This window comes from Daucus carota, chromosome 4 (genome assembly GCF_001625215.2).
Source record: "Daucus carota subsp. sativus chromosome 4, DH1 v3.0, whole genome shotgun sequence".
In the NCBI taxonomy this organism is placed as follows: domain Eukaryota; kingdom Viridiplantae; phylum Streptophyta; class Magnoliopsida; order Apiales; family Apiaceae; genus Daucus; species Daucus carota.
Genome location: NC_030384.2, coordinates 25,868,611 through 25,895,370, shown reverse-complemented (window position 1 = coordinate 25,895,370; position 26,760 = coordinate 25,868,611). Strand labels below are relative to the sequence as shown.

General features: G+C 37.6%; 3 protein-coding genes across 4 annotated transcripts; 2 read left to right on the top strand and 1 right to left on the bottom strand.

Moving 5' to 3' along the window:
* Positions 1 to 1,207: 1,207 nt before the first annotated feature.
* On the bottom strand, positions 1,208 to 7,520 carry LOC108216025 (uncharacterized). Its single transcript, XM_017388678.2, has 6 exons — positions 7,382 to 7,520; positions 7,166 to 7,222; positions 2,186 to 3,196; positions 1,967 to 2,032; positions 1,689 to 1,887; positions 1,208 to 1,540 (listed from the first exon to the last, which is right to left on the bottom strand). The coding sequence occupies exons 2-6, from the start codon at positions 7,205 to 7,207 to the stop codon at positions 1,476 to 1,478; spliced, it is 1,383 nt and encodes a 460-aa protein (XP_017244167.1). The 5' UTR covers positions 7,208 to 7,222; positions 7,382 to 7,520; the 3' UTR covers positions 1,208 to 1,475.
* Positions 7,521 to 11,603: 4,083 nt separating this feature from the next.
* Positions 11,604 to 13,647, top strand: LOC108219248 (cytochrome P450 81Q32-like). The gene is made up of 2 exons (XM_017392579.2): positions 11,604 to 12,667; positions 12,786 to 13,647. Exons 1-2 carry the CDS (start codon positions 11,774 to 11,776, stop codon positions 13,392 to 13,394), a joined length of 1,503 nt encoding a protein of 500 aa, XP_017248068.1. The 5' UTR covers positions 11,604 to 11,773; the 3' UTR covers positions 13,395 to 13,647.
* A 2,496-nt stretch (positions 13,648 to 16,143) lies between these two features.
* LOC108217088 (cytochrome P450 81Q32-like) lies at positions 16,144 to 26,478 on the top strand. 2 transcript variants are annotated; one of them, XM_017389939.2, is made up of 3 exons: positions 16,144 to 17,171; positions 17,555 to 17,854; positions 25,944 to 26,478. In XM_017389939.2, exons 1-3 carry the CDS (start codon positions 16,278 to 16,280, stop codon positions 26,253 to 26,255), a joined length of 1,506 nt encoding a protein of 501 aa, XP_017245428.2. In that variant the 5' UTR covers positions 16,144 to 16,277; the 3' UTR covers positions 26,256 to 26,478. The 2 variants fall into 2 exon arrangements, with proteins under 2 accessions (XP_017245428.2, XP_063947487.1); XM_064091417.1 differs by lacking the exon at positions 25,944 to 26,478 and having other exon boundaries at positions 17,540 to 17,893.
* The last annotated feature ends 282 nt before the right edge of the window (positions 26,479 to 26,760 follow it).

The window sequence follows — 26,760 nt, the reverse complement described above, 5'->3', positions numbered from 1 at the left end:
ATTTAAGACATTAATGATGGATATAATTATAGTGAGGATCATCACCGAATCCGATATTTAGAGCATTAATGATGGATATAGTTATAGTTGAGGACCAACACCCTAATCCGACCTATTCAAGCATTGACATGGATCACTAGGTTAGAGTTAGAAAATATAACCAAACAAAACTCAGTAGAGCAGAGCTAAGAGAGCACGTATGCTAGCTAAGAAGAAAGCAATTCTGGTGCAATTTCTCTTCCCATTTAGAAAATCTTTGCTCACTCCTTTATATAATATTTTATATACTGGATATGTCGCAGGATATACTGAGTCTTCAAGTATATCCTTAAAGGCTCCAGCTTTGTGGTTTTTCCTATTGCTTCTATCAAAGATCAGCCACAGATCAACAATGGCCAATTGAAAATCTAGTTAATTTACATAATGTGAAAAAGCTGCCGAAGTACAAGTGCTTGCCCAGTTGAATATGGAGTTCTGTGGCCCTCTCATGTTATTCTGACATTTTGTTATCTTCTTCAGACCTTCAGCTTGGCTGTTGACTTCGATATTGACTTCCATATCTTCAATCGAAAGATTCCCAATCTCATGGCAGTGAACACATGTAACTATAATGATGACATTGCCTAAAGGCAATTTTAGCTATTTACACTTCATGTTGACCGTGATGTTGCGTTTGATTGGAATGAATGAAATGAGTTGAGTGTAAACAAAAAAAAAAAATAGAGAGCGAAAGGAAGGATTTGATAAAAAAATCAAGTGGATGCAAATTTTGTATATGAGATTTGGATAGGTAATAAGTATTGATAAGGAATGGAATATTCCATCATAAAGTGGAAGGTTTGAGCTCATAGTTAAGAATGATAGAAATAGGATTATCGAAATAATGAAATTACTAAACATTCAACTAAGTTCTAATTCACATCCACCCCAGCCAAACAAAACATACAATATACAGAAATAGTGCCCCACTTTCGATATAATAGCCACATATCAAAAATGTTACAAGAACATCTCATACGCACGAAAATTTATGAATGATGAATACATTTTCTGGCCTAGAGATACGGAGGTGTTCATCTCCCTGTGCTATAAGATGAGCTCCATTAACAATGCCGAACAGAGGTCAAATATAGCAAGAAAAACATTTATGCCAGATTTTGCTGCATCAACTGTAAAAAGATACTATTATCTATGAAGCTCTTTAATGTACAAGTAAAACCCCACATGGGAGACATAATTCTCCATGTAGACAAAAATTGCCTCCATTAGCCTTTTATGAACTCACCATAGTAAAACAGTTAACATTTCTCTAGTTTATATAAAGAGCATCCATAAAGACTATTAAAAAGCAAAATTTGGTAAAAGATGCCGAATTTACATGCATATACAAAAACTATGAGCTGGTGTGCATGCTGCTGCAGCACCTTGTTTTCCCGTTGCTCTTACAGCCATCACAGTTACTGATACTTCAAGTCCTAGATATTCAATTCTTCCTTCCCATAAATACGCTGGAGCTCACGAGTTGCCGCTTGAAATGATTCTAAATGATAGAAAATGAGAGAGACAAAATGGTAAAAAAGATGATGAACGATGTTAAAAACGACAGATATGTGTTTGTGAGGGGTATTGTGACCTGTGACATCTTTAGTGCTATGAAAAGTAGTGGTCGCAAAAAGAAGTTATTTTACCTTTCCAGGTGCGGAAGGCTTTTTGATTGATGGGTGAACCAGTTACAGTTTGGATTGCATCGAACAACAAAGTTTCAGGAGTGCTTCTCAGCTCCTGGACTATTTGATATATAGTCTTTCCATTTTCAAAGTATATGTGATTGTTAGGGTGTTTTGTTTTGCAACCAGCATGACGTTCAAACTCATAAGCATTGAGTGCCTGCAAATGTATAATAATATATCAGGCTTATAGAGTTGGGCTCAAGTTGGAAGTAAAACTTTAAATCAAAGAGTCTTACTTTTGAGTAGTTACATGACTGACATCCACAGAGGTAACCAGAACCTTTAATAATTCCGCGAAGCTCCTATTAGATGAAGACATTGCACCCATGTCACAATGCAAGAAAAAAGAACACATAAAACAAAAAAAAAAAAAATCTTCCTTTCTTTTCTTTGCTAATATTCTGTGTTCCCAATTTTTCCTATTAAATTGCTGACCAGAAAAAAACAGAATTTACCTCTCGTGACAGAGCAACATACTTCACTGGCACACCATCAAGCATACCAGTTGCTATCAGGCTTCTGACATTTGAAGGAAAACTGTTTGGAGCTTCTTTCCTACCTTGTTTAGGCTCCGACTTAGTCTTGGCCATAACCTGAATTCTCTGTTTACCAGCTTGAGAAGCATTCATCAATGGATAAGGATTTGGCGCAGCTAATGCCTTTTCTACTGGTGCATCTGACGTTTCAACAGACAACGGATTGGGTAGCAAGTTGAAACTGTTTATTGGTTTAGCCATATTATCAGATACATCAGAAAACACCTCAAAAGATATGGTATTGTTATTCACTTTGTCGAAGGAGTAATCAATAGGTCCCATGGAATTGTCATCATCCTTACCAAACACCAAATCTATAGATCTAATATCCGCCTCTCCCTTGTACGCCTGACCCAATGATGAAATAGATTCATCCTTGTCAAAAGCCTGTCCTATCGTTATAAAACTATTCTCATTCATCCGGTTGTAGACCTGTTCTGAGCATGTACCGCTACGTTCAAATGATTGTTCAACTATACTATTTAAATCCTTAACCTCGTCAACTTTCACTTTACGAATACCACCATAGCTGAGACAGGAATTAGGGGCTTCAATACCATAGGTCATAGACAAGCTGACAGGGGACTGATTGTTGGAATTTTCTCTTGCAATAGGAGATACATATCCTTCACTGAAGCCTACAGACTTATTTGTCTCACTTCCAAATAGCCGATCAATGAACTGATTAGGTGAAGAATGAAAACCAGTTCCAGTATCCCAAGGAAGACTTCCAGTAGGAATTTCTGAGGTGAATTTGCTATTTGGAGTTTCAACTGCTTGCTTCTTGCTAGGAAACAACTCTTGTTCAGCAGCATCCACAAACCAATGATGAGGACGTTTCGATTCACTTGTGGATGAACTACCGAATAATGTTTCTGCATCAAGATGTCCACCACTTTTTCCCATCCAAAACCCTTTTTCTTGGAAAGACTGACAATGAAATTCATACATCAGTATGTTTAATTATGAATCAATTTAATATATCATCATGGAAACGAAAAGTACATATATCAACTTTGGTAAAGTGCATATTCATGTAAATATAGAACATGTATGCAAGTCTAATACGCTCAACCCCTTAGGATCTGTTTTAATTATATAAGATCCAACAGAAATGCATGCCGAACAGTTTTTTGATGTAGAAAAATCAAAATTCATAAAACTTGTGTGAATCAAGGTTATAATACACAAATCATAAAGGAAATTAGTATTAGCCAGTTCCCACTTCTATCAGGCACTCAAGATGCGGCTGTGATAAAGCTATACTATAACAGCGGCATACAACTGATCAACAGAAGTAAAAAACATGTCATTCTCAAAGTATTTCACATGAAGATCAGACCAAATATGTAGAGCCAAGGAAAAAGAATTTTGCTATTTTGAAGTATAAAATATATCCACATCAAGGTCAGACCAATTATGTAACAGATTAGAGAAGTCAGATATAGATGGGTGCATATATTACAGGAAAGAGATTTCAACATGGAAATATAATAACATTGACCCAGGGATGTGTATTTTTTGAAGGCAAAATTATAAACAACCAACTTTAGGGAAAAGCGTGTAATAAGAGCTTACAGACAAGAAACCACACAAAAGTATTGTTGTTGAGTCGGTCGACTAGTCGACTACTACTTGACTGACCGGTACTAAGCCATTGACTTGTTTAAACAACTACCTGAAGTCAGTGGTTTGGTCTACTGAAAGACTAGTAGACCAGTCAAACCAACTAGTTGAGCTGACTAGTTTATAAGTTATAACCCAATCAAAACCTGGTGAATATTCACCTTTTTTAATAAGAACCCTAGAATTAAGACACAGCTTCCAACGACCGCAGCATCTCTATGACGATATGTAGAATCTAGATGTTACTTATGTTTATTAAAGTTTATTTTTAATTACGTTATGCAAAATTGCAGACTGCCAAGATTCATTCTGCAGTCCAGTGGCAGTGGCAGTTTCATTCTGCACTGTTTCTCTGCAATTTTGCTATGTTTCTGCAGTTGAACTGCACTAATTTTCTGCAATTCTGCTCCATTTCTGCAGTTATATTGCACTGTTTCTGCAATATACTATATTTTTTAATTGAAACAGCATTGATTTATGTTCATAATGATTAATGATCATGTTCTACAACTTCATGTTTCATTATAAATTAGACTTTATCATTTCAAAATTATTGTTAGTTTGTTTATCATTAGTTGTTACATAATCACAATTCACAAGTACATTGCTTCCTTTTTTCTTATTTAGTATGCACAATTTTCAAGTCCTCGTCCGTGAATTCTGAAATAAAACATCATAGTCTTAAATATGAATATTACATAATATATTATTTATAATTTATAATTATTTATAATTATAATAATAAAGACTAGTGATCAGTCGCCTAGCCGAAGATCAATTAACTCGCCTCAACTTGTTGACATGACAGCCATGCACGTGAGAACACATCACTACGTTCACAATAAAAAACCGACCATCAAATTAGAGCTAATTTTTCATTTTTGCTTTTCAGACTCTAAACAGGCCTATTGCATAGTCAGTTGGAAGAATTCAAATCTTCTCACTTTGACACACAAGTATTCAATTCTTTTATTTAAATACCGTCCTAAAAAAACAGCGGACTGTTGACGGAAGCCATTTTGCTATGTAATGCCAATTTAACTTGGATAAACCTCAAAAATGCCAGCATCTACAATATGGAATGTTTTAATGCAACATAAATGCTGTGTTGGTTGACCAGCTTAAATTTCAACTAATACAAAATGCTCATATTAATTCAAGAGAGGTTTCTACTCATTTACTTACCATTGATGTTTGTTCAATGATACAACAACAATGTCCATTACCACATCTAACATGGTTTAGACTACATCACTAAAAAGATTAGAGCTGTCGATAAATTGAGCACTTCGCAAGCGAACATGAACTTGATAAGCTAGGATTATCTTGAGTTTGATTGCTAATGCTCTTGAACACCAAAATTTGACTGTTTAAGTTTTAGGTCCAGGTCAACTTGTTTACAAATAACTCAACTTTGAGTTTGTCTCATGAAAGTCAAGATCAGAATGTTTCCTTGAAAACCCTTATAAATCTATAAATGAACCGAAATACATCGCAAACATGCTTCGGCTCGAGCTAAAATAACCGGATTTGGCTCAGTTCTCTCTAACAAGCTTAAACTTAAACAGAGATATATTTCCATTTTGGTATCAAAGTGCGGGTCATTTTGCTATTATGCGACAGCTGTGTCCATTTAGGGATAAGAGTTCGACCAAGCTTGCTTAATTAAAGCTTGTATCATATTTAAGCCTCTCTATCAGAAACTCAATTTAACTAGGTTCATTCACGGTGAAGACCATAGTTCGAAATTTACAAACTAAAGTGCTTGATTTCTGTTTAGCTTTGCCTATAAGCTTTAATATAAGATACAGCTTAAGCACATTACTAGTTCCACTACAAACAAAGCTTATCAGCAGAGCCATGGTCATTACTCATTTTAGAAGGCTCTTATTATTTACAGATTATAATTTATTAATTTATACCTAACATGTCCTAGACTTCAGAATGTTGAGGAACAATATTTAAATTGTACAGAATGCATTGGAACGTTTTCTCAAACAAGATGAAATATATAGCAAACAAAAAAGGCTTACGACTAAGGGACACCTACCAAAGAAGACAAGGCAATTATTTGTTGCTCTCTTAGACTATACACACACACACAGACACACACACACACACACAGAGACAGACACACACACACATATATGGAAGCTGATATGTATGTATATATATGGCAGCTGGTCCAGAACAACAATTGTTAGCAACATAATACTAGCGCTTTTTATTGACGGCACGCGGAAACCCTAAAATGGGTCAATTTTCCAGTGGTAGACACTAAAGCCCCTTGCATTCACATAAAAAATGTAGGTTTGATGCCTCCCAGCGGGAAAAAAACACTGGTAATATGCTGGCAACAATCGCTTTTTAGGATCCGGACCCAAGATTTATTTATGTATTAATTTTTAAAAATGCTCATGTCAATAGCCAAACTCCTAAGTTGTTATAAAAATTAATTTACTAATAGAAATATAATAGATGGGTGTCATCATATTTTAAAATTCGGTAATATTTTCCAATAAAACAATTCGCTACAGAAAAATGTCCTCAAACCAATAAGCAAGAAATGTGTTGAAAATCTAGCATCATAAAAAGAGATAGCACTATAAGACAAAAAATTCTAATGAATAAAAGAAAACAGCAGTGACGGATTCAAACCGAACATGTTGGGGTACTAAATTACGTGACTTCTTATTGCTTGTATACAGTACAATTCTGTTTTACAGAAGGGACACGTATAGATTAAACTAACAGGGGGAAGACAAAAGAAATTGGATGGTTCCTGTTGATCTAGAAGTAGTCCATAAGTTGAATCTAACAGAGATATTGAGGGCGACACAACGCAAGTTAACTGAACTTCAATCTGTTCCTTGTGTTTTTACTTCAAGTATAAATTGAAACTCTTCACGTAAAACCTACCATCTGCTTAAACGTTACCCCAAAAGCTACTTATCTGTTTTTCCATGATGCTTATTTCTCATTATCCCATCCTTTTATTTTTCACCTACTTTCAAATGACCGATACACAGTCATTCATTACAACACTATCCAACGCAATCTTTTCGCGCCTATCAAACCCAAGTTTCACTCCGCCACAAAACGACATAAAACCCCCAACACCGCCGCCCACCACAAATAAATCTTCACAACAACCACAACAGAACACTATCATCCACTCCAACAATAATTAACAAAATAGAATTCAGCAGTACATAATGCACAACATCTCGAAATTCGAAACACAAAACAAGTAGAAAGGGACAGTGAGAGTACCATTTTGAAGCCCTCTACTTCATCCAATAAGCAATCAAGCATTCATATACTCAAACTCTATAAAATCAAACAATTTCATCAGTACATAGCAATAACTGATTAACAAAGTCAATTTAACTGAAATTTAAATTCACCAGAAAAAAGAGATTAATTATTCAACATCTAACCCTAACAGTGATGTAACGTATGTGTACATATACGGGGGATGTGTGATACCTCCGTTGACGAAAAAATCTCCGGCCAAGTCGGTGGAGGAAAGGGTGTGGATGAGATGCACAGGATTGTTGCTCTGCTTATACAAATAAAAATATACAATAATGTGTATGTTCATTTTGCTCGTACACGTGTCCAAGATGTTTAATTTTGAAACTTGCAAATTATTGTACAAATCGTTTTCCTTATTTATAAAAAAGATAACTTTAAAATGTAGTACTTGTTCCTCAATAATAATAATAATAATAGTAGTAATAATAATAATAATGATAATAATATATCAAAAATTGTTATATTCACAGCTATATTTTTATTTTGATGATTATTCACAAAATACCTTGAAGTATTGGAGACCAAATGTTGTCCATTTATTATGTTTAATCTAACGATTACCATTTAAACTTTTTTTTTATTTTCTTAATATTATTAACAGATATACATTCACGTATACAGTATATTTATACGTTAATTATTACTTTAATATGCAGTTACAAGTGGATTGAAAATAAGGGGTTCAGTCATGCACGGTGCTTATTTGTCGACGACATGATCATCAACGATCATTATTCTGCCATTCTATGGTTCATGAAAATCCAACATTCACTTCTACATTTGATATTTTTATTTGTTCAAATCAATTCGACATGTGATTACTCGTGAAGTCACATCAGGTTTGTCAAAATTAGAGGAAATATAATGAAATGGTTGGCAGTAGGTTATGGGCGTGGTAGTTGTTTTTACCAAAAATTTGCAGGGTTAAAAGCCAAGCCTATTTAATTTCTATAACAATGGAGTAAGTGTTTTACGTATGAATATTTAGAAGATCGAATGGACAAGTATCGAAAAGAAAATAAAAGACAAGAACACAAACAATTTTGGTGACGCGGAAAACCCCTTGTAAAAGGTTAAAAACCGCGGGTGGGAATGACCCAGCCAAACATTCACTATAATGATGTAACATCAGCTTACAAGTATGAGAAATACATGATACAAGTACAAAAGACAGCAGTCGTCGTCATCAGAAAATGTTCCCGTCGGCGGCAGCGTGTGTACCCGTCGGCATGAAGACTTGAAGGAGATGAAGATGTAGGGCTCGGTTTATAGATGATGAAGAAGCTATGGTGGGTGTATTGTAGTTATCCGATATGTTGGAGATAAGTATAGTATATATAATGTGGTTTTATACATCTTGGGCCTGGGCTTTAGGTTTATACGTAAGAAAAGTGAAGATGTGAAGGTGTGCAGATGATAAGTGTGCTTGAGTAGATGTAGATGAAGATGACTTGTGTTTATTTCATTTTCTTGTGGTATTTATAGCTGATCTTAGGCTTCAACCGTGGGCTATTTTATAGGAAGGTGGGTTGCATAAGTATAGGAAAGTGATAAGGTTGTTACCAACCTTATCTCCTATTTTTCAGGACAAGTTGGATAACAAGTTGAATGATTCTGCAGTCGTCCCTTGATTGTAGGAGTCAACCTCTATCCATCAGCATTATTTGTTCCTTATATGTCCGCACGCGTCATGTCGTCAGTACTTCCCGTCGTGTCAGTGCAGTTCCCGTCGTGTCCTGACGCCTGTAAAATCTGGGTACAAACAGTAGTTTAGTTCTGTAAATTGTCTCTAAACATGACAAACAATGATGAACAACAATATGACGGTGTTGCAGTTTTTTAATCCTAGAAACCGATGAACATGATGATTGTTCTGCAATTTCCTTCCACTTTAAAGGACAACACATGATCGGTAACTGATAATATTTTCAGAGAATATGCGGAACAATACTTTTCCATCGATAAATGATGAACTGATATACGTTTTTTCTGAGCGTATCTATACGAAACAATATAAAACTAAAAAACTGTTTTGTTCACTAAACAATCTTAGCCGTTCATTACTTTTATAATCCAATGGCAGTTTACTTTGGTCTTCAAATACTCCAAAACAATCGTCCTCCACTGAGCCCAACTCTAATTGTATTCTTAGCCACATACATAATTTGGAGCATATTCATATACTAAATCCTAAAAATAGCTCTATTAATAAAAAATTAGTGTGGAAAATACATTTACTTTACTATTATGGACATGTGTTATGATTATTAATTTATGATAGTGAAATTGCTGCTTTTTAACCTTAGTACTATCATGAATTTGTATCATGCAGTGATTTGTGGGAGAAAAGTGAATCTGGCAAGTCACCATCATAAATCAGCGATTTTTAGTAATGTTTGATCTTTGAGTTAACAGTTAAGATTAAACGAAACGAGTGCTTGTTAAAAACTTTAAATTTTTATCTTAATTATGATTGCTATTTGAGGAGTGGTCCATTCTTTTTTCATCTGCCTAGTAGTTTATCTCAAGATAATCATGGAATTAAGTTTTCAACTAGTGCAACATGCATTTCATGACTCCTCCGCTTCAATCATCATTCATCAAGGGCCTTTTGGAGCTTAACCAGGCTAGTTTGGATTGTGAGTGAGAATGAGCATCTGAAAATGAAATAAAGGGTATAGGAACGAAAGAAGCTCCTCTAGGTGGGATTGGGATTTCCATTCCATGTCACACATCGCTAATTCAAACATAAACACATAAATTTGAAGTTCCGATTTTCATTAACCGAGCTTATTAAGCTATATTGGTGCATGTGTTAAGACCTGTTGGAACAGACACGTCATCAGTGACAACTGAGTGGGAAATGTATCTTCCGAGGGTATATCATTTCAGAGAGTTTTCGGTTGTTTTCTGCAGCACCTTTGCTAGTGCCTGCCACGCAAGGTATCAGCTGATTGTGTCGTCGGCCTAGGGATATGATGTGCCTAAAGGTGCTGAATCGTACTGTTTATTGTGTGCTCCATTCATAAGAATGAAAAGATGGGGGATGATCCTATGAGCTTTAAGCTGGAGAGGTTTGAGACAGAAGAATTTTATGCTATGCATACAAGACTACAAGTTGATACCATTTAGAATGGGTCGAGGGGCTTGTCCTGGACTTACACTGGCTATGCGTATACTGAGATTGGGAGAGAAGTGGCGACAAGGAAATTGATTTATCTCAAGGAACAGGGCTTATGATACAAAAAATCGAGCCACTTGAAGCCATGTTCAAGGCCTACCCTATAATAAACAAAGCTCTGTTGTGAAGCTGCAAAGGAGGACTAGTCATGGCCTAACAGAGTTTCTGGATGCATTAATTCTCCCCCTCCTATATTTGAAATTTTAATAAATAACTACTCAAGTGCTTCAATATCTTTTTCACCTACCTTTGAAATGAATGTTTAGTTTTAACATGCAGAACAACAATTTTATTAAAGACAAGAAATAACTGGACCTGAGGGTGCTCTTAGGGAGTTTTCCTCAAGTTAAAACAAATTACAGTATAAAAAATTGATCCAGCCCCTGCATTTAGGAAAATATGCTTAATCATCTGGGGGCACCCTTAGGCCAAGCAACCTCATAAATCAAATGATGCATCCGGGGATGACAAAAGAACAACATATGAATGAGATGGTAACACATAACATTGTCAATTCAACGTTCGTGTATTTATTTGTCGTCTATCCAATATTCTAAAAGAGGGAGCATTGTTCACTATTATGATTTTTCGAAACATCTAAAACCTATGGTCTATTTCCTTGATAAATAAGAGTATTTAACAAAATATTCCAAAAAAGGAGCCTTTGCAGTGAGTGAGAGGCTTTAAACATGAAAGCATCAAACATGGAGAGCAGAACAAGCCTCCCTAGAAGCACTCCCTCTGTGGCTCAACCGTTATAAATTGCATCTAACCCATTCTTCAAATTATGCTGTAACTGCATCTAACTGGTATTAATCAACTGTAAGGTAACATAGAGGGAGATGTAATGCGCTTATCCAGTTTTGCTGCAATATTTTTTATTTTAGTTTTGAACTGAACTTGAGCCTCGACGTCAAACATATTAAATTTTCTGGCATTCTTAACTAGACCGTGCGAAATATCAGTTCCTGACTCGACGTACTTGAAACACAGGGCAATTTCATTACGCCGACATTATTCTGGCAACTGATCAACCACTCTGAGAAAAATTACTAGTTTCAATGCCAACAAATGACAAGTTCTGCAATAAGTAAGTATGAAAAACACAAAGGGTGTAACTTGTCATTGCATGCGTCACAAGATTCTACAGGGTGTTTCCGACACATGTGCAATGACCAAACCTTCCTAATAATTTTCAAACTTATCATTAAAATATCAGGCCATACTATCAGCAGCTCACCTAAGCTCTTACCACTCATTCTTGACTCCTTGTCTCAACTTTAATTTATGTGGATATGTATAAATAGGTGCATATGTAAAGTTATTTTCTATTCAAATCTCAAACAAAACTTTCATTGTCCAAGCTCACTCCCACAGATATCATGGAAGCAAATTTGCAGCTTTTATTATATGCAATTCTCCCCCTTGTTTTCATTATTCTAGGAATAAGATCTCAATTCAAGTCCAAAACACGTCGTCTACCACCGAGCCCAAAGCCAAAATTTCCATTATTAGGCCACCTCTACCTCCTCAAAGGCAAACCCTTACTACATAGAACCTTCGATGGCCTCTCTAAAAAGCTGGGTCCGATTTTTTCTCTCCATTTTGGATCACGCCTTGTAGTTGTTGTGTCATCTTCTTCTGCTGCGGAAGAATGTTTTACTAAAAATGACATAATTCTAGCAAACCGCCCTCGGCTAATAATGGGAAAGCACATAGGCTACAACCACACAACTATGGTCCAGTCCTCTTATGGTGACCACTGGAGAAATCTCCGGAAGCTTGCTACACTAGAAATATTTTCAACCACTCGACTCAATACGTTTCTGCCTATTCGTCGTGATGAAGTCAACCAACTTCTACGAAGATTGTCAAAAAACTCACAAAATGAGTTTGCAAGAGTGGAGATAAAAGCTAACTTGACGGAGTTGTCATTCAATATCATAACGAGAATGATTGGAGGAGAAAAGTACTTTGGCGAGGATGTGGATAATCAAGCAGAAACAAGGTATGCAAGGGAAATCATATTGAAGGTGCTTTCGCAAGGAGGGGCCTCACATGCTGCAGACTTTGTGCCACTATTAAGGTGGATTGACTATGGTGGGTACGAGAAAGGTGTAGACGCTCTGAGTAAGAAAAGGGACAAGATTCTAGAAGATATCATCGATAAGAACCGTCGTGATCAAAGTAGGAATTCCATGGTAGACCATTTGCTGTCACTGCAGAAATCCGAACCTGATTACTACTCTGATTCCATCATCAAGGGCCTAATGACAGTAAGTATCGCTTACTAGTAATATAACTAGTAATATAATGGCAAATTCGAATGAAAAGATATTATAAAGTGGTTATATTAATTGTTAGTTCTGATCAAAGGGATAATTATTGATGCAGGTTATGATACTTGCTGGAACTGACACATCAGCAGTGACAATTGAATGGGCCATGTCGCTTTTGCTCAATAATCCTGACGTGTTAAGAAAAGCTAGAGACGAAATAGACACTGTTCTTGGACATGACCGTTTGGTGGAGGAATCAGATTTATCTAAATTGCCTTATCTACAAAACATTATTTCTGAGACTTTCCGATTATTTCCTGCAGCACCATTGTTAGTGCCACATAAGTCATCAGCTGATTGTGTCATCGAGGGGTATGATGTGCCACGAGGCACAATCGTATTGGTTAATGCATGGTCCATTCATAGGGATGAAAAGGTGTGGGATGATCCATTAAGTTTTAAGCCAGAGAGGTTTGGAAGTGGAGTATCTGAGGCATACAAGTTGATGCCATTCGGTATGGGCAGAAGGTCTTGCCCTGGAGCTGGACTGGCTCATCGTGTAGTAGGCTTGACTTTAGCTTCGTTAATTCAATGTTTTGAGTGGGAGAGAATTAGCGAGAAGGAGATTGACTTGGCCGAAGGAAGAGGACTTACCATGCCTAAACTTGAGCCACTTCAAGGCATGTGCAGAAGCCGCGATATTTTAAACAAAGTTCAGCTTTAAAGCTACAAAGAACCTGGACTACTTGAGAATGGCAGAGTTGCCAGCTGTTCCATCAGGGATTATAACTTTGCTGCAATCTAGTTCACTCCCAGCTCTTTCAGATGAATTTTATTTAAAAATATCATTCAAGTATGCGTTGGAAACCAGTAGACTTTTATATTGTCTGCATTTGACATTCTCAGATGTGTAGCACAAGAAGCTGTTAAACATTTTAGAAAAGTTTAAAAGTAATGCATAGGCATCTTATGACTCATGTCAATGTGGTAAGCTAGATGCAAAATATGGGCAGCTAAAAGCCTAAAATGAAAGAGATGAGAAGAAGATATATACAAGTTGGGGAGAAAATTGGTTGATTAATGATAAAATTTCTTAAGCAACTGTAGGCTCAGGATTATAAAACTTGAAACGAAAGTGCTCCTTTTGTACAGATTATTGTTATAAATATATCTTTCCTAAAAAGATGTAATTATTTTACGGAATACATGTTTTTGTACTTGACTAGAACAATCAATTAGAATGACGAAACCAATTTTACAAGTCTCAGCAACCAGATATTAGAATAAGTGAAAGAATCTGTTTCCTACTAAAACTGAAGCTAAAAAAAGAAAATAGAGATGATCCATATGAGAGAGAGAATTCAAGGTATCTACTGTTTCAACTTGAGATAATTATCTTCTGGCATCAAATTGAGATCCAAATCAAATTCTTTACAACTACTACTACTTTTCTTAAAAATTAGCATCGACTTAAACATTTCATGACTAATAGTAGTAGCACCACTTGCAGTACTCTTACTAGAACCTGAATTAGCCACCATTTCTGGTCGATGTCGCCCCATGTGTCCACCCAGCGCCTGACCTAAACCAAATCCAACTCTACATATCGAGTAATCAGGTGTCTTTGGCTTCACCGCTACATATTTAAATTTATGTATATATTTTTATTGCCCTTTCATAAATGAAGTTGTGGCTTGAAGCTGCTAAGGAGGACTACTAATGGGCTGGCAGAATCAGAGTTGCTAGCATTCTGATTCAGAAACACTATCATGCCTTTAACATAGGGCTCTTTTGGTTTCCCTACTATGGTTAATATTAAAACATAACACAACTATAGAGGACAGAAGTAATGGTCGCAAACTACCATTAGCATTATTCACTTAATCCAAACTGTTTAAGATTGCATAAGGGATAGCACTAAGTTGTTTAAGGACTTACTCCAGACCTGTTTTTCGGATTTGATCTGTTCTAACTATTATATTCTGCTAATATTTAGAAGTTATTATTTTAACATCATTCATCATTATCATGATACTGTAAAACTAAACTTTCATATTTTACAATCTAAAAAATGGCAAAGTATGATCCTAATTTTCAGATAGCGCTGAACTACTTATGCACACCATCAAGGTACTCTAAGTGAAGGACAGTATATTAATATTCACACTGGAGTGCAATAGGGTGACTCCTTGGGAATCTTTTTTTTTTTTTTTTGGCTTCGGTGAAGTATATTTGTGTCTCAAGTTTATTCAATGTTCTCTGATATCAGACCATTTTCCAGGTTCTATTGTAGGCTCCTACAGTAACAAAGTTCCCTGCATAAACTCTGTGTATCTAAAAATGAAAAGTTCTTCACTACGTAACCATATTATGATTAATAAACTTACTAGATTTATAAATAAGTAGTATCCCACAAGTTTTGTTTTTCACCCAAAGTGCTCTCTTCTTTGTTTCATCATCATAAGAAACATCAAGAACGGAATGGAGCACGGTTCTTGCCTTCACAATCATCATATAAGTTGTTGTTCAGACAATCAATAACGTTTGTTCATTGATATTTTATCACTTCCCTTTTTTTCATTTTTATACTTACATACATATTATTTCACATAGTGCCATTTTATATTGGAATAAAAGGAATGGATTTCATGGCCTCGAATTGGAGTTTGTTTGGAAAATGGCTCACATCATACATTTAATGACGGAGGATTTCACGACAAAGATTAGTCCCATGTAAAGAAAATCATGGGTCAAGGTACTATTTATATTCATTTATTGTCTTGCACTAAGCCGAGAGTTTCCACGGAAACAGTCTCCGCCGAGTGTTTTCACGGAAACAGTCTCCCTACTCTTTCAGAATATGGCATGGTCCACATACATTTTACCCCATTGAGACCCTATTTTAAGTGGGATATACTGAGGACTACTTTCCACATAAAGGCATGAATTTTAGGGGTTGCCATGATTTACCAAAAATCATCCCAACTTATATAAGTTTTAAACTTTGGAGTCACTTTGCCACTTGGTATGTGTAACGTTTGAAAGGTTCCCACGATAGGTAATGCGGCTTAGTTTTAAGGGAGATTCTATCCAAAATACCATAAACGTAATTATCCCCTTCTTCCTCCCAAACTCGAGTGAACTTCTTCAAATGTCCTTGTAGTTTTCATTTTTTGTACCCTAAATGTATACCAGTGTTGTAGTATGATGTGCCTAATTTGAGCCTGAGAAATTTGAGATCCTGACCATACGCCTCTGAACCACAAGGCAATTGAAATTTTGCTGACAATTTTTGCCTACTGATCAACAACTCTGAGAAGCACCAATAATTTTACAACCAACAATGGATAAGATTTGAATAGCATTACAAAAAAACAAAGACAATAACTTGTCATTGCATGCGTCACCAAACTCGACAGGGTATTTCAGACACAACAATAATTATACTTATCATATATAACAGTATCATAACATCCTATCAACAACTTACCTAAGCTCTTAACACTCTGTTTCGGCTCCTAGTTTCATTTATGTTGATATATATATTTGAAGATATCAATATCTCAAACAATACTTTAAAGTATCCAAGCTTACACCTAGCTATATTATGGAAGCAAATTTGCAACTTTTATTATATGCATCTCTCCCCCTTTTGTTCATTGTTCTTGCAGCCAGATCTCATTTTAAATCGAAAACATACCGTTTACCACCAAGCCCGAAACCAAAATTTCCATTATTAGGCCACCTCTACCTCCTCAAAGGCAAGCCCTTGCTCCATAGAACCTTCCATGACCTCTCTAAGAATCTTGGCCCCATTTTTTCACTCCATTTTGGATCACGCCTTGTAGTTGTTGTGTCATCCCCCTCTGCTGCGGAAGAATGTTTCACGAAAAATGACATAATTCTAGCAAACCGCCCTCGCCTAATTATGGGAAAGCACATGGGCTACAATTACACAACTATGGTCCAGTCCCCATATGGTGACCACTGGAGAAATCTCCGGAAGCTTGCTACACTCGAAATATTTTCAACCAATCGATTGAATACGTTTCTGCCTATTCGTCGTGATGAAGTCAACCAACTTCTACGAAGATTGTCAAAAAACTCACAAAATGAGTTTGCAAGAGTGGAGATAAAATCTTACTTGAAGGAGTTGTCATTTAATATCATAACGAGGATGATTGGAGGAGAAAAGTACTTTTGCGAAGATGTGGATAATCAAGCAGAGATAAGGTATTCAAGAGAAATTTTATTGAAGGTGCTTTCACAAGGAGGAGTTTCACATGCTGCAGATTTTGTGCCTCTGTTGAGGTGGATTGACTATGATGGTTATGAGAAAGGTGTTGAGGCTCTGAGCAAAAAGAAGGACAAGATTTTGGAAGATATCATCGATAAGCATCGTCGTGGTCAGAGTAAAAATTCCATGGTGGACCATTTGCTGTCACTACAGAAATCAGACCCTGATTACTACTCTGATACCATCATCAAGGGCCTTATGACAGTAAGTATCGCTTACTTAGCTCATTTCCTATGTACATATAATCAGTGACAGGATCTTCCTTGAAGCTTTTAGAAAAAAAATTGATTAGTCAACATATGAGAAATAGTTGTAGTTACTCTAAATTATTCTAGCATTTAACACTCGCCAAATTAATACAAAACTTTGTAATCAAGATAACTTATTAGCATAACTGGTAAATGTTATCTCAAGTTCATAAGAAGATATAAGCTAGAAAGACATTTAAATTCAATAGCATAAGTAAGTTAAGGGGATAATTGAGCGCGATTGGATAGCCCTGGTGGTAAGGGCTTATCTTCTGTTGTCCCCGGGTCCTGACCATATGAACTGTTAGATCTGATTTCAAATAGGATTTACTGATGCAGGTTATGATACTTGCCGGAACAGACACATCAGTAGTTACAATTGAATGGGCGATGTCTCTTTTGCTCAATAATCCTTATGCATTAAGGAAAGCTAGAGATGAAATAGACAGTGTTCTTGGACTTGACCACTTGGTGGATGAATCAGATTTATCTAAATTGCCTTATCTAGAAAATATTATTTCAGAGACTTTCCGTTTATATCCTGCATCACCATTGTTAGTTCCCCATGAGTCATCAGCTGATTGCAAAATTGAGGGATATGATGTGCCACGAGGTACCATCTTATTGGTCAATGCATGGTCCATTGTCATGATCTTAACAACTAGAACAAGCAATTAAAGCTACTGAACATAAAAGAAGAGTACTGGAAAGGAAAATGCAGAGAGAATAAAAGATAAAAACATTCATTCCATTTCATAACCAGCAAAGTAAGAGTAATATGTTTACTTATAGTACGAGTCTATGTTCTACAACTATTGGGCTTGCAACAGTCACCACTAAGTCCGAGAGTATAAGTTGGCCCACTATATATTTTCTAGCCCAATTCGTGACATACTCCACTCCTTCAACACATCCTTGTCCTCAAGGATGCAACTTAAAGAAATCGTGTATTCAGCTTTCACCAATGCTTGCATATAGCTGCTGCTTGTATTCCATTTTCTTGTTGCATCAAGTTCCAAGCCCTTCTTTGTCGCAGAAACCAGCTTCTTGCCATCATACTCCTTAAGCTGTCCAACAGCATACTCATCAATTGCATCCACCATGAAGAGAACCTCATAGCCCCTCATCTTGGGCCTCTCCAGGAATGGAAAATTCTCAACTGCCTTCTTGCTCTCACCAGTTATGTAATATATATCCTTCTGACCTTCTTTCATCCTTGTAACATAATCCTTCAGACTAGTCAGCTCCTCCCCGCTCTTGGTCGAATGGTACCTTAGCAAGTCTGCCAACTTTGCAATGTTCTGACTGTCCTCTTGGATTCCCAACTCCAAATTCTTTGAAAAAGCTTCATAGAACTTGGCATAGTCATCCTTGTTTTCAGCTATCTCATTGAACAGTTCAATGCACTTCTTCACAAGATTCTTTCTGATGACTTTAAGTATTTTGTTCTGCTGTAACATTTTACGAGAGATATTGAGAGGCAAATACTCTGGAATTATATTCAGAACATATGCTTCATGTATCATCATCGACTCAAATACCACTAAACCACAGCCACCATTTGTTTGCTCAGTAGGAAGTGTGCTTGGCCGTGAAAGAGCACCCAATTTGCTCCCAATTTGTGCAGCTTTCTTGTCGGATTTCTTTTCAATTGCAGAACTTTGTTGTGAAATGGTGATCTTTTGGCTACTGATAGTTCCAGTCTTCACCTGGGATAATGATGCCTGCTGCAGTTGATAATTAGTTTCATCTAATTCCTGAAAACTATCAGAATTGCTGGTGGGTAAAATTTCATTTACTGTCATTGATTTATCAACCATGGTTGAACCTTCATCTGCATGACTTAATTGGAGTGTCTCAACCCTTTGTCTATCAATGGCTGCAGCTTTTAGTTGAGTTACTAACGATTGCTGCAGTTGCAACTTCGCTTCATCTGATCCCTTGAAATACTTTGGCCTGACAACATTTGTAACCCGTTTTGGACCTGGCAGTTCCTTATCACCTGTGGCTTCAATAATTGTGTCCATTATATCTGATGGTATTGCAACAAGCTCTGAAGTCACATCCGTAGTCTCCCCATCAGGCTCTATTCCATGGGGCATTTTCTTTGACACTGTTGTTGGGGAAATTTGTTCAAACTGTGTACCGCTTTGAGCTGGTTCCGCATCATCATTGTTGTCTATACGGACAGGATTATCACCTGAAAACTCGCTAGTTTCGCCATCGTTGCTCTGTGAGCATGCTATATCTACTAGCAGTTTGTCCAATTGTAAATTTCCAGACTTGAACACAATATCAGTTTTTTCACCAGATATACTTTGTTCACTATCAGAGTGTGTACTTTCCTTTCTAACCAAAAAACTAACTTCCTCTGTTGAATTATGAGGAATCTGATGACTTGAAGAATTCTCATAAGGAGACAGAAGAGATAAATTCCGACAGGTTTCTTTATCTGGTTCTTGCTGAGTACTTCTCTCTCCTTCACAATTTTCATGGACTATTTCTTTTGTGCTTCTGCAAACTGGTTTCTGTGGTGAAGTTGGTCCCCCCAGGTTAGCAGCTCCATCTTTGGCAACTTCTGATTTTGAAGGCATTTGCATATCCGTCAAAGATGTGTGCGACTTCTCCTTACTCAAGGAATTCGGTTCACTACCAAGTTGGCTATCAAACTTTGAGGTGGTGTCTCCCTCAGATGCTCCAATGATTTCTTTAAAGTGGATCCCAAATCCTAGACTCCCACTTATGCTTGGAAAAGGTGCTGTATCTTGGTTTGCATTAGTTTGCTTAGATATCTTGCCTGAGATCGTCGCGAAATTAAAATCGTCAAACCCATCAAACTCGAGTATTGCAAGCACTGTTTTTAAAACAGTTGGGGCACACTCAAATTTGCCACACCTTGAGTACATCTCGACAAATGATGACTCAACAAAGTTATACAATCCTAAATGAACATTGATTGCAGATCCTCGTATCCTCTCATTTAGCCATTTTACTATGGCATCCAGAGTTATAAATGCAACTTTTTCTGATCCATGAAAGTGTGGTTGTAGATCTTGGTTCTTCTCATGAACAAACTTGGCCTCTTCTTTGGCAAACAACTTACCGTAATCATTTTCCTGAAGCTTAGAAACTGGAATCATGTCATACCCGGTAAAATGATAGACAGAATCATTATTCACCGTTTTTTCACTCGACTCGACAACAAAAAGAACAGAATCAGCTTGAGGGCTCACATCAAACACTTCAGGAGCATATTTACCAGTTTCTAATACTTGAGATTGTTTAAAAGTCTCACTATCATCAGCAACTATATTCTTAACTCCACAAAAATTATCTAAACCATCAACAATGGAGACAATAGCAGGCGTAGTAAGAGACTGATTTACCTTATTTGAGGACATTTCCTTAACTGGATTTGACAAATCAGCAAGACGCTTCTCCATTCTCTCAAGCACGTGAATGATTTGAATACGTGTATTTTCCCACTGCTCATTTGATTCAACTTCCCTATATTGATACTGAGACCTGCCTTCACAAACTTCTGGACAACGTTCAAAAACATTCACATGAACCTGATTCGGTAAAGATGCCACTATTTTCTTCTCCGTGATCAATGTTATATGCAAAAATCACCATGAAGACCTGGCCCATAAAAGAAGACTATGATGGGCTCAATATTGGACCAAGCCCAAACTAGCCATGTCAGTCAGAAGAGACCAGTTCAAGAAGATAGGGCGCGCCTTATTTTCAGGGCGCGCCAAGTTGAAGCTTACAGAGAAAGATCGTCATTTGAAGGGCAGAAGGGGACATATTTTACCTAGGGGGACGCCCTTGGGTGTGTATAGATCCTACTGTTAATTTGTCGAAGACTCTACCTTGCAGTCTGAGGAGTTGCCCTCCTTGGGAGATAGAGAATGAAGATTAGAGGAGGCCTTGCTCTGTAGTCTGGCGAGTTGTCCTTGTCGGGGAGCTTGTGGAACCTTCTCGAAGATACGCCCTGGAAGGCTCTATCTCTGTAGTCTGGCGGGTTGTCCCTGTCGGGGAGTAGAGAAGCGTCCTTGCATTTGGGGTAAGTTTTGGGTGCTCGAGAGTCTACAAGGCCCAAGACTAGGCCTCATCGTATTGGGCCCCTTTCAGGAGGAAGATAGCAGAAGGGGAAGCCTAATCCTATTAGGTTTAGGTTTCCTAAGGAGAAAAGAACTACGTACTGGCTTGATCCCCTATAAATATAGGGGTACGTAGGCAAATTAGGAGGACACGAGTTGGGAGCATCTGGAGGCAACTCGAAACCCTAATCTCAGCCACCCCAATATTTTCCATCACCACCGCTTAGCCACCGTCACAGATCTTGATTCCGGCCACGAACCTCGAATTTTGTTAACTACCAAATTCCTCCGTTAACAAATTGGCGCTAGAAGGAGGGGCTGTTTCTAGATTCATCTGCGGAGGACAGATGATGCGGCGTTAAAGTTTATACACGTGATCGGCAACAGATGGAGAATATTACCGTCACAGCTTTGTCTCGGACACTGGGATGCATATCATGCACGACAAGATACTCACATTGAAATCCAATAGCATGCCTAAACTTTAAATAAAGTTCGGGAATTAATGGGTGTGAGATGTGAACAAAAGCACGCAACAAGTCGGCCAGACGTCGAGCAACTTAAGCCGTAAGCCACCACAAATTTCCGATACGACCGACGAAGAAGATAAGTTTCCGTTTTCAATTATTAAACTTATTTATTTACAAAAAATATTGTTTTGTGAAAATCATGCTTTTTACTCAAAATATACATTGAATATATTCATCGTTGTTAACGTGAATATTTTATGGAAGGACATGTTTATTACGTTTGATTGAGTTGTTATATGAATTTATTATTTACGCGTACTTAAGGTCCTGAGTTTTTTTTTTATCAGTCACGATATATGTGTCGAGGCATAAAATTAGCTAAACAGTAAAAAGGAGGACTTGTTTTGGAATAGCCGGATGACAAAAGCCTGTTACTTTTTACTAGTACATGAGTTTAGTATGTGCACTGACGTCACCGAGGTCTCCAGCTAAGCGCCGACTTGTAAACGGAAAAGATAAGCTTTTTTCAATTTTATTTAATTTATATAGTTTTACTTGTAATTGTACATGTGCAGAAAAAATATGGTTTGTGTTCAAACACTAGGAGGTTGTAGTATATAAACCAATAAACAGCGCGCGGAACTATTTGACTGAGGGACAAGCGGAATGATTCCCTGCGGTAAAGGAAACCAACTCCAGCAGAACAAATTCAGACCCAAACAACTTTCAAAGAAAAAAAGAGATAAGATTTTCTTTATTTAATTCATATTTATGTACTTGGATTTATTACGCGGATTGAATTTATTATGACATGCATCATTGTATTTTATAAGATTGTGCACCAACTCGGCTATTAAACTATTAGGTCCTCTTATTATAATTTTTACTAATCATGAATATTACAATATTTTATTATATGGACCAAAAGAACGGCAGGCTATGAACAGGTTTAAGAAGAGTGGTAATTGAAGGGGAAGAGAAAGAAAACCAAGGAATGGAGCAAATTGCCGAAGCTTGAATGGCTGGTTTAAAAGGAAACCGACACTTAAGAATTAAAGGAGCACATGACGAGCTGACATAAATGGCAGCCAGCAAAAATAAAGATAAGCCTTTCTTAATTTTCCTTCGTATCATATATTATTTCTTTTCTGTACATAAATGCACGGATTATTTTTAAAGATAATTTGACACGTAGAATTGTGATTGTGTACATGTTAAGTGTATATATTATTATTATTTTGGAGTTCTTTGTTTGTGGGTCAATGTGAAAAAACAACAGGATCTTGGTGATAGTGCATACAAACATACCGGAAGATAGAGAGCATATGTTGTTATAATCGCTGACATGTCTTGAGGTGCAGGTGCATGGAGTTTCTCATGTTCAATGTAAAGATAAGTATTTTTCATTTTTTGTAACTTTCATTTGGTATATATATTCTTGTCATGCATATATTTATTTTTGAATATGTATGTTTTAAATTTAAATATTTCATGCGTAATCGAATTATATATTTCTCTTGTCGAGTATGGATTATTATTATAACACCACAAATATATTAATATATTTATGTGTGGTGTTTATATAATAAATATTGTGTATCTCTAACCTAATATTTTATTTAGTAAGCTATTTTTAGACAGGAAAAGAATTCGTAAGGTAAACTCAGGATGAAAGTAATGGAGGATATTTACAAGATGTGTCTCTCCGGAACAGCGTTCTCTTGAAATTATCGAGAGGCGCGCCTTCCCCTAACAGGGTGCGCCATGAGGTAAATACTAACCTTATTATTTTGCGAAATAAAATTGTGTATATATATTGTATACAGAGACACGTCCAACACTCCAGTCTTCAAGATTCGGTGTAAATATATGTCACAACACATCTTCGCAACACTGTCTTCTCCAACCTGCATCTTCAAGTCAAGCTCATACTCCGAAACTGGGGGGTGATCATACAGATTAGAAGAAGGATTTGGATAAGAAGGGAACGCCTCATCCACATCTAAGACGTGGTAGAAGGCACATTCTTCTGCTTCATCCTCGGCTTCCATGGCCTCATCTCCAGCATTGGCTTCCGCGGCCTCATCTTCAGCCTTGGCTTCCGCAGCCTCATCTTCAGCCTCGGCTTCCGCGGCCTCTCCTTCAGCATCGGCTTCCGCAGCCTCATCTCTCCTCCAGCCTTGGCTTCCGCAGCCTCATCTTCAGCCTCGGCTTCCGCGGCCTCTCCTTCGGTCTCGGCTTCCGCAGCCTCATCTCTCCTCCAGCCTTGGCTTCCGCAGCCTCATCTTCAGCCTCGGCTTCCGCGGCCTCTCCTTCGGCCTCGGCTTCTGCAGCCTCATCTCTCCTTCAGCCTCGGCTTCCGCGGCCTCATCTCTCCTTTAGTCTCGGCTTCCGTGGCCTCATCCTCAGCAACCTCGCCATCGTCTTCATCAGGCAAACACTACCTTCACATCCATCAAGCAAATGTTGCATTCACCTCCGTCAAGCGAACATCATCTTCACCTCCGACAAGCAGAATCAACTTCATCTTCAAACAACTTTTTCAACATCAGCTTCAGAGGAATCTCCCCCATTCGACTCAGTTGCACTATTCAGACTCAGCTATTATACGGCAACGTATGGTGCGTCTAATTAAGGAATGTCTACATCTTCTGCACCAATGAAGAACAACCAAGATATGACATCTCAGGGGATGAAGGACATCAAGATCTCGTCGACATCTTCAATGCCACCAAGATCTGGGGGGTAGTTGTTATATGCAAAAATCACCATGAAGACCTGGCCCATAAAAGAAGACTATGATGGGCTCAATATTGGACCAAGCCCAAACTAGCCATGTCAGTCAGAAGAGACCAGTTCAAGAAGATAGGGCGCGCCTTATTTTCAGGGCGCGCCAAGTTGAAGCTTACAGAGAAAGATCGTCATTTGAAGGGCAGAAGGGGACATATTTTACCTAGGGGGACGCCCTTGGGTGTGTATAGATCCTACTGTTAATTTGTCGAAGACTCTACCTTGCAGTCTGAGGAGTTGCCCTCCTTGGGAGATAGAGAATGAAGATTAGAGGAGGCCTTGCTCTGTAGTCTGGCGAGTTGTCCTTGTCGGGGAGCTTGTGGAACCTTCTCGAAGATACGCCCTGGAAGGCTCTATCTCTGTAGTCTGGCGGGTTGTCCCTGTCGGGGAGTAGAGAAGCGTCCTTGCATTTGGGGTAAGTTTTGGGTGCTCGAGAGTCTACAAGGCCCAAGACTAGGCCTCATCGTATTGGGCCCCTTTCAGGAGGAAGATAGCAGAAGGGGAAGCCTAATCCTATTAGGTTTAGGTTTCCTAAGGAGAAAAGAACTACGTACTGGCTTGATCCCCTATAAATATAGGGGTACGTAGGCAAATTAGGGGGACACGAGTTGGGAGCATCTGGAGGCAACTCGAAACCCTAATCTCAGCCACCCCAATATTTTCCATCACCACCGCTTAGCCACCGTCACAGATCTTGATTCCGGCCACGAACCTCGAATTTTGTTAACTACCAAATTCCTCCGTTAACAATCAACTTACTAATTGCAACGAGTTTTTCATCTAACTGAGTGACCTTACTATCTAATTGATGCAGAAAACCCTTGGTGGTATCAGTAATTAGCATTGGAGATCTGGTAAGATAAGGTGTTTCGGGAGTAGTGTAGGAATAATATGATGGTTCTGGTGGTGGTTGAATATGATGGTAAACATGCGGAGGTGTTGGAGGTGGTGTATACTGGTGTAGAGGAGTTAGAGGTGGGCTGTATGGGTACGGATGATAGAAATCATGGGTGAAATTAGGGTTTTGAAAGGGGTTTGAAGAGTATGAAGCGAGAGGAAAGTTAATAGGTATTGTGCCCGCCATGTCCGAGAAACTGGTGGCTCTGATACCAATTGTCATGATCTTAACAACTAGAACAAGCAATTAAAGCTACTGAACATAAAAGAAGAGTACTGGAAAGGAAAATGCAGAGAGAATAAAAGATAAAAACATTCATTCCATTTCATAACCAGCAAAGTAAGAGTAATATGTTTACTTATAGTACGAGTCTATGTTCTACAACTATTGGGCTTGCAACAGTCACCACTAAGTCCGAGAGTATAAGTTGGCCCACTATATATTTTCTAGCCCAATTCGTGACATCCATTCACAGGGATGAAAAGGTGTGGGATGATCCTTTAAGTTTTAAGCCAGAGAGGTTTGAAAGTGGAATATCAGCTGAGCCTTATAAGTTGATGCCATTTGGTATGGGCAGAAGGTCTTGCCCTGGTTCTGGACTCGCCCAACGTGTCGTTGGCTTGGCTTTAGCCTCGTTAATACAATGTTTTGAGTGGAAGAGAATTAGCGAGGAGGAGGTTGATTTGGCCGAAGGAAGAGGACTTACTATGCCTAAACTCGAGCCACTTGAAGCCATGTGCAGAAGCCGCGATATCATAAACAAAGTTCTGGCTTGAAGCTACAAAGAAGTAGGAGTACTACTCATGCACCAGAAAGTTCCTAGCAGTGCCCCTCAGCCTTCACGTTACCCCCACATTATGTAGTAACTTAAAAAAAAGCCAATAAGTACTGGTTTAATATCACTTTTCTTACTCTTTAGCACTATTTTATATCTTTTTTCATAATTTTCATGCCCAACCTATTGTAAAGAATTTGGTAAAATTGAAAGAGCATTATTTATGTTATTTATTAATTAATTAATATCAATTAAAGTATTGTTATAAATATTTTTTATTCTTTTAATAAAAGTTATATTTATTAATATATTTATTATTATTTTAAATCAGGTTCAGAGTACTATCAGTTGGTTGGTCTTCTAATCCAACCCCAATTCGAATTCATTATGTGGATCAGAATTTATATTCTGGCCCGTTCATCTTTTAAGTTTTTTGCACCATCTTAAATCACTTTCAATGGTGTTGACTGTTGATTATAATGGTCGGTCTTTAGATCCATAAGATA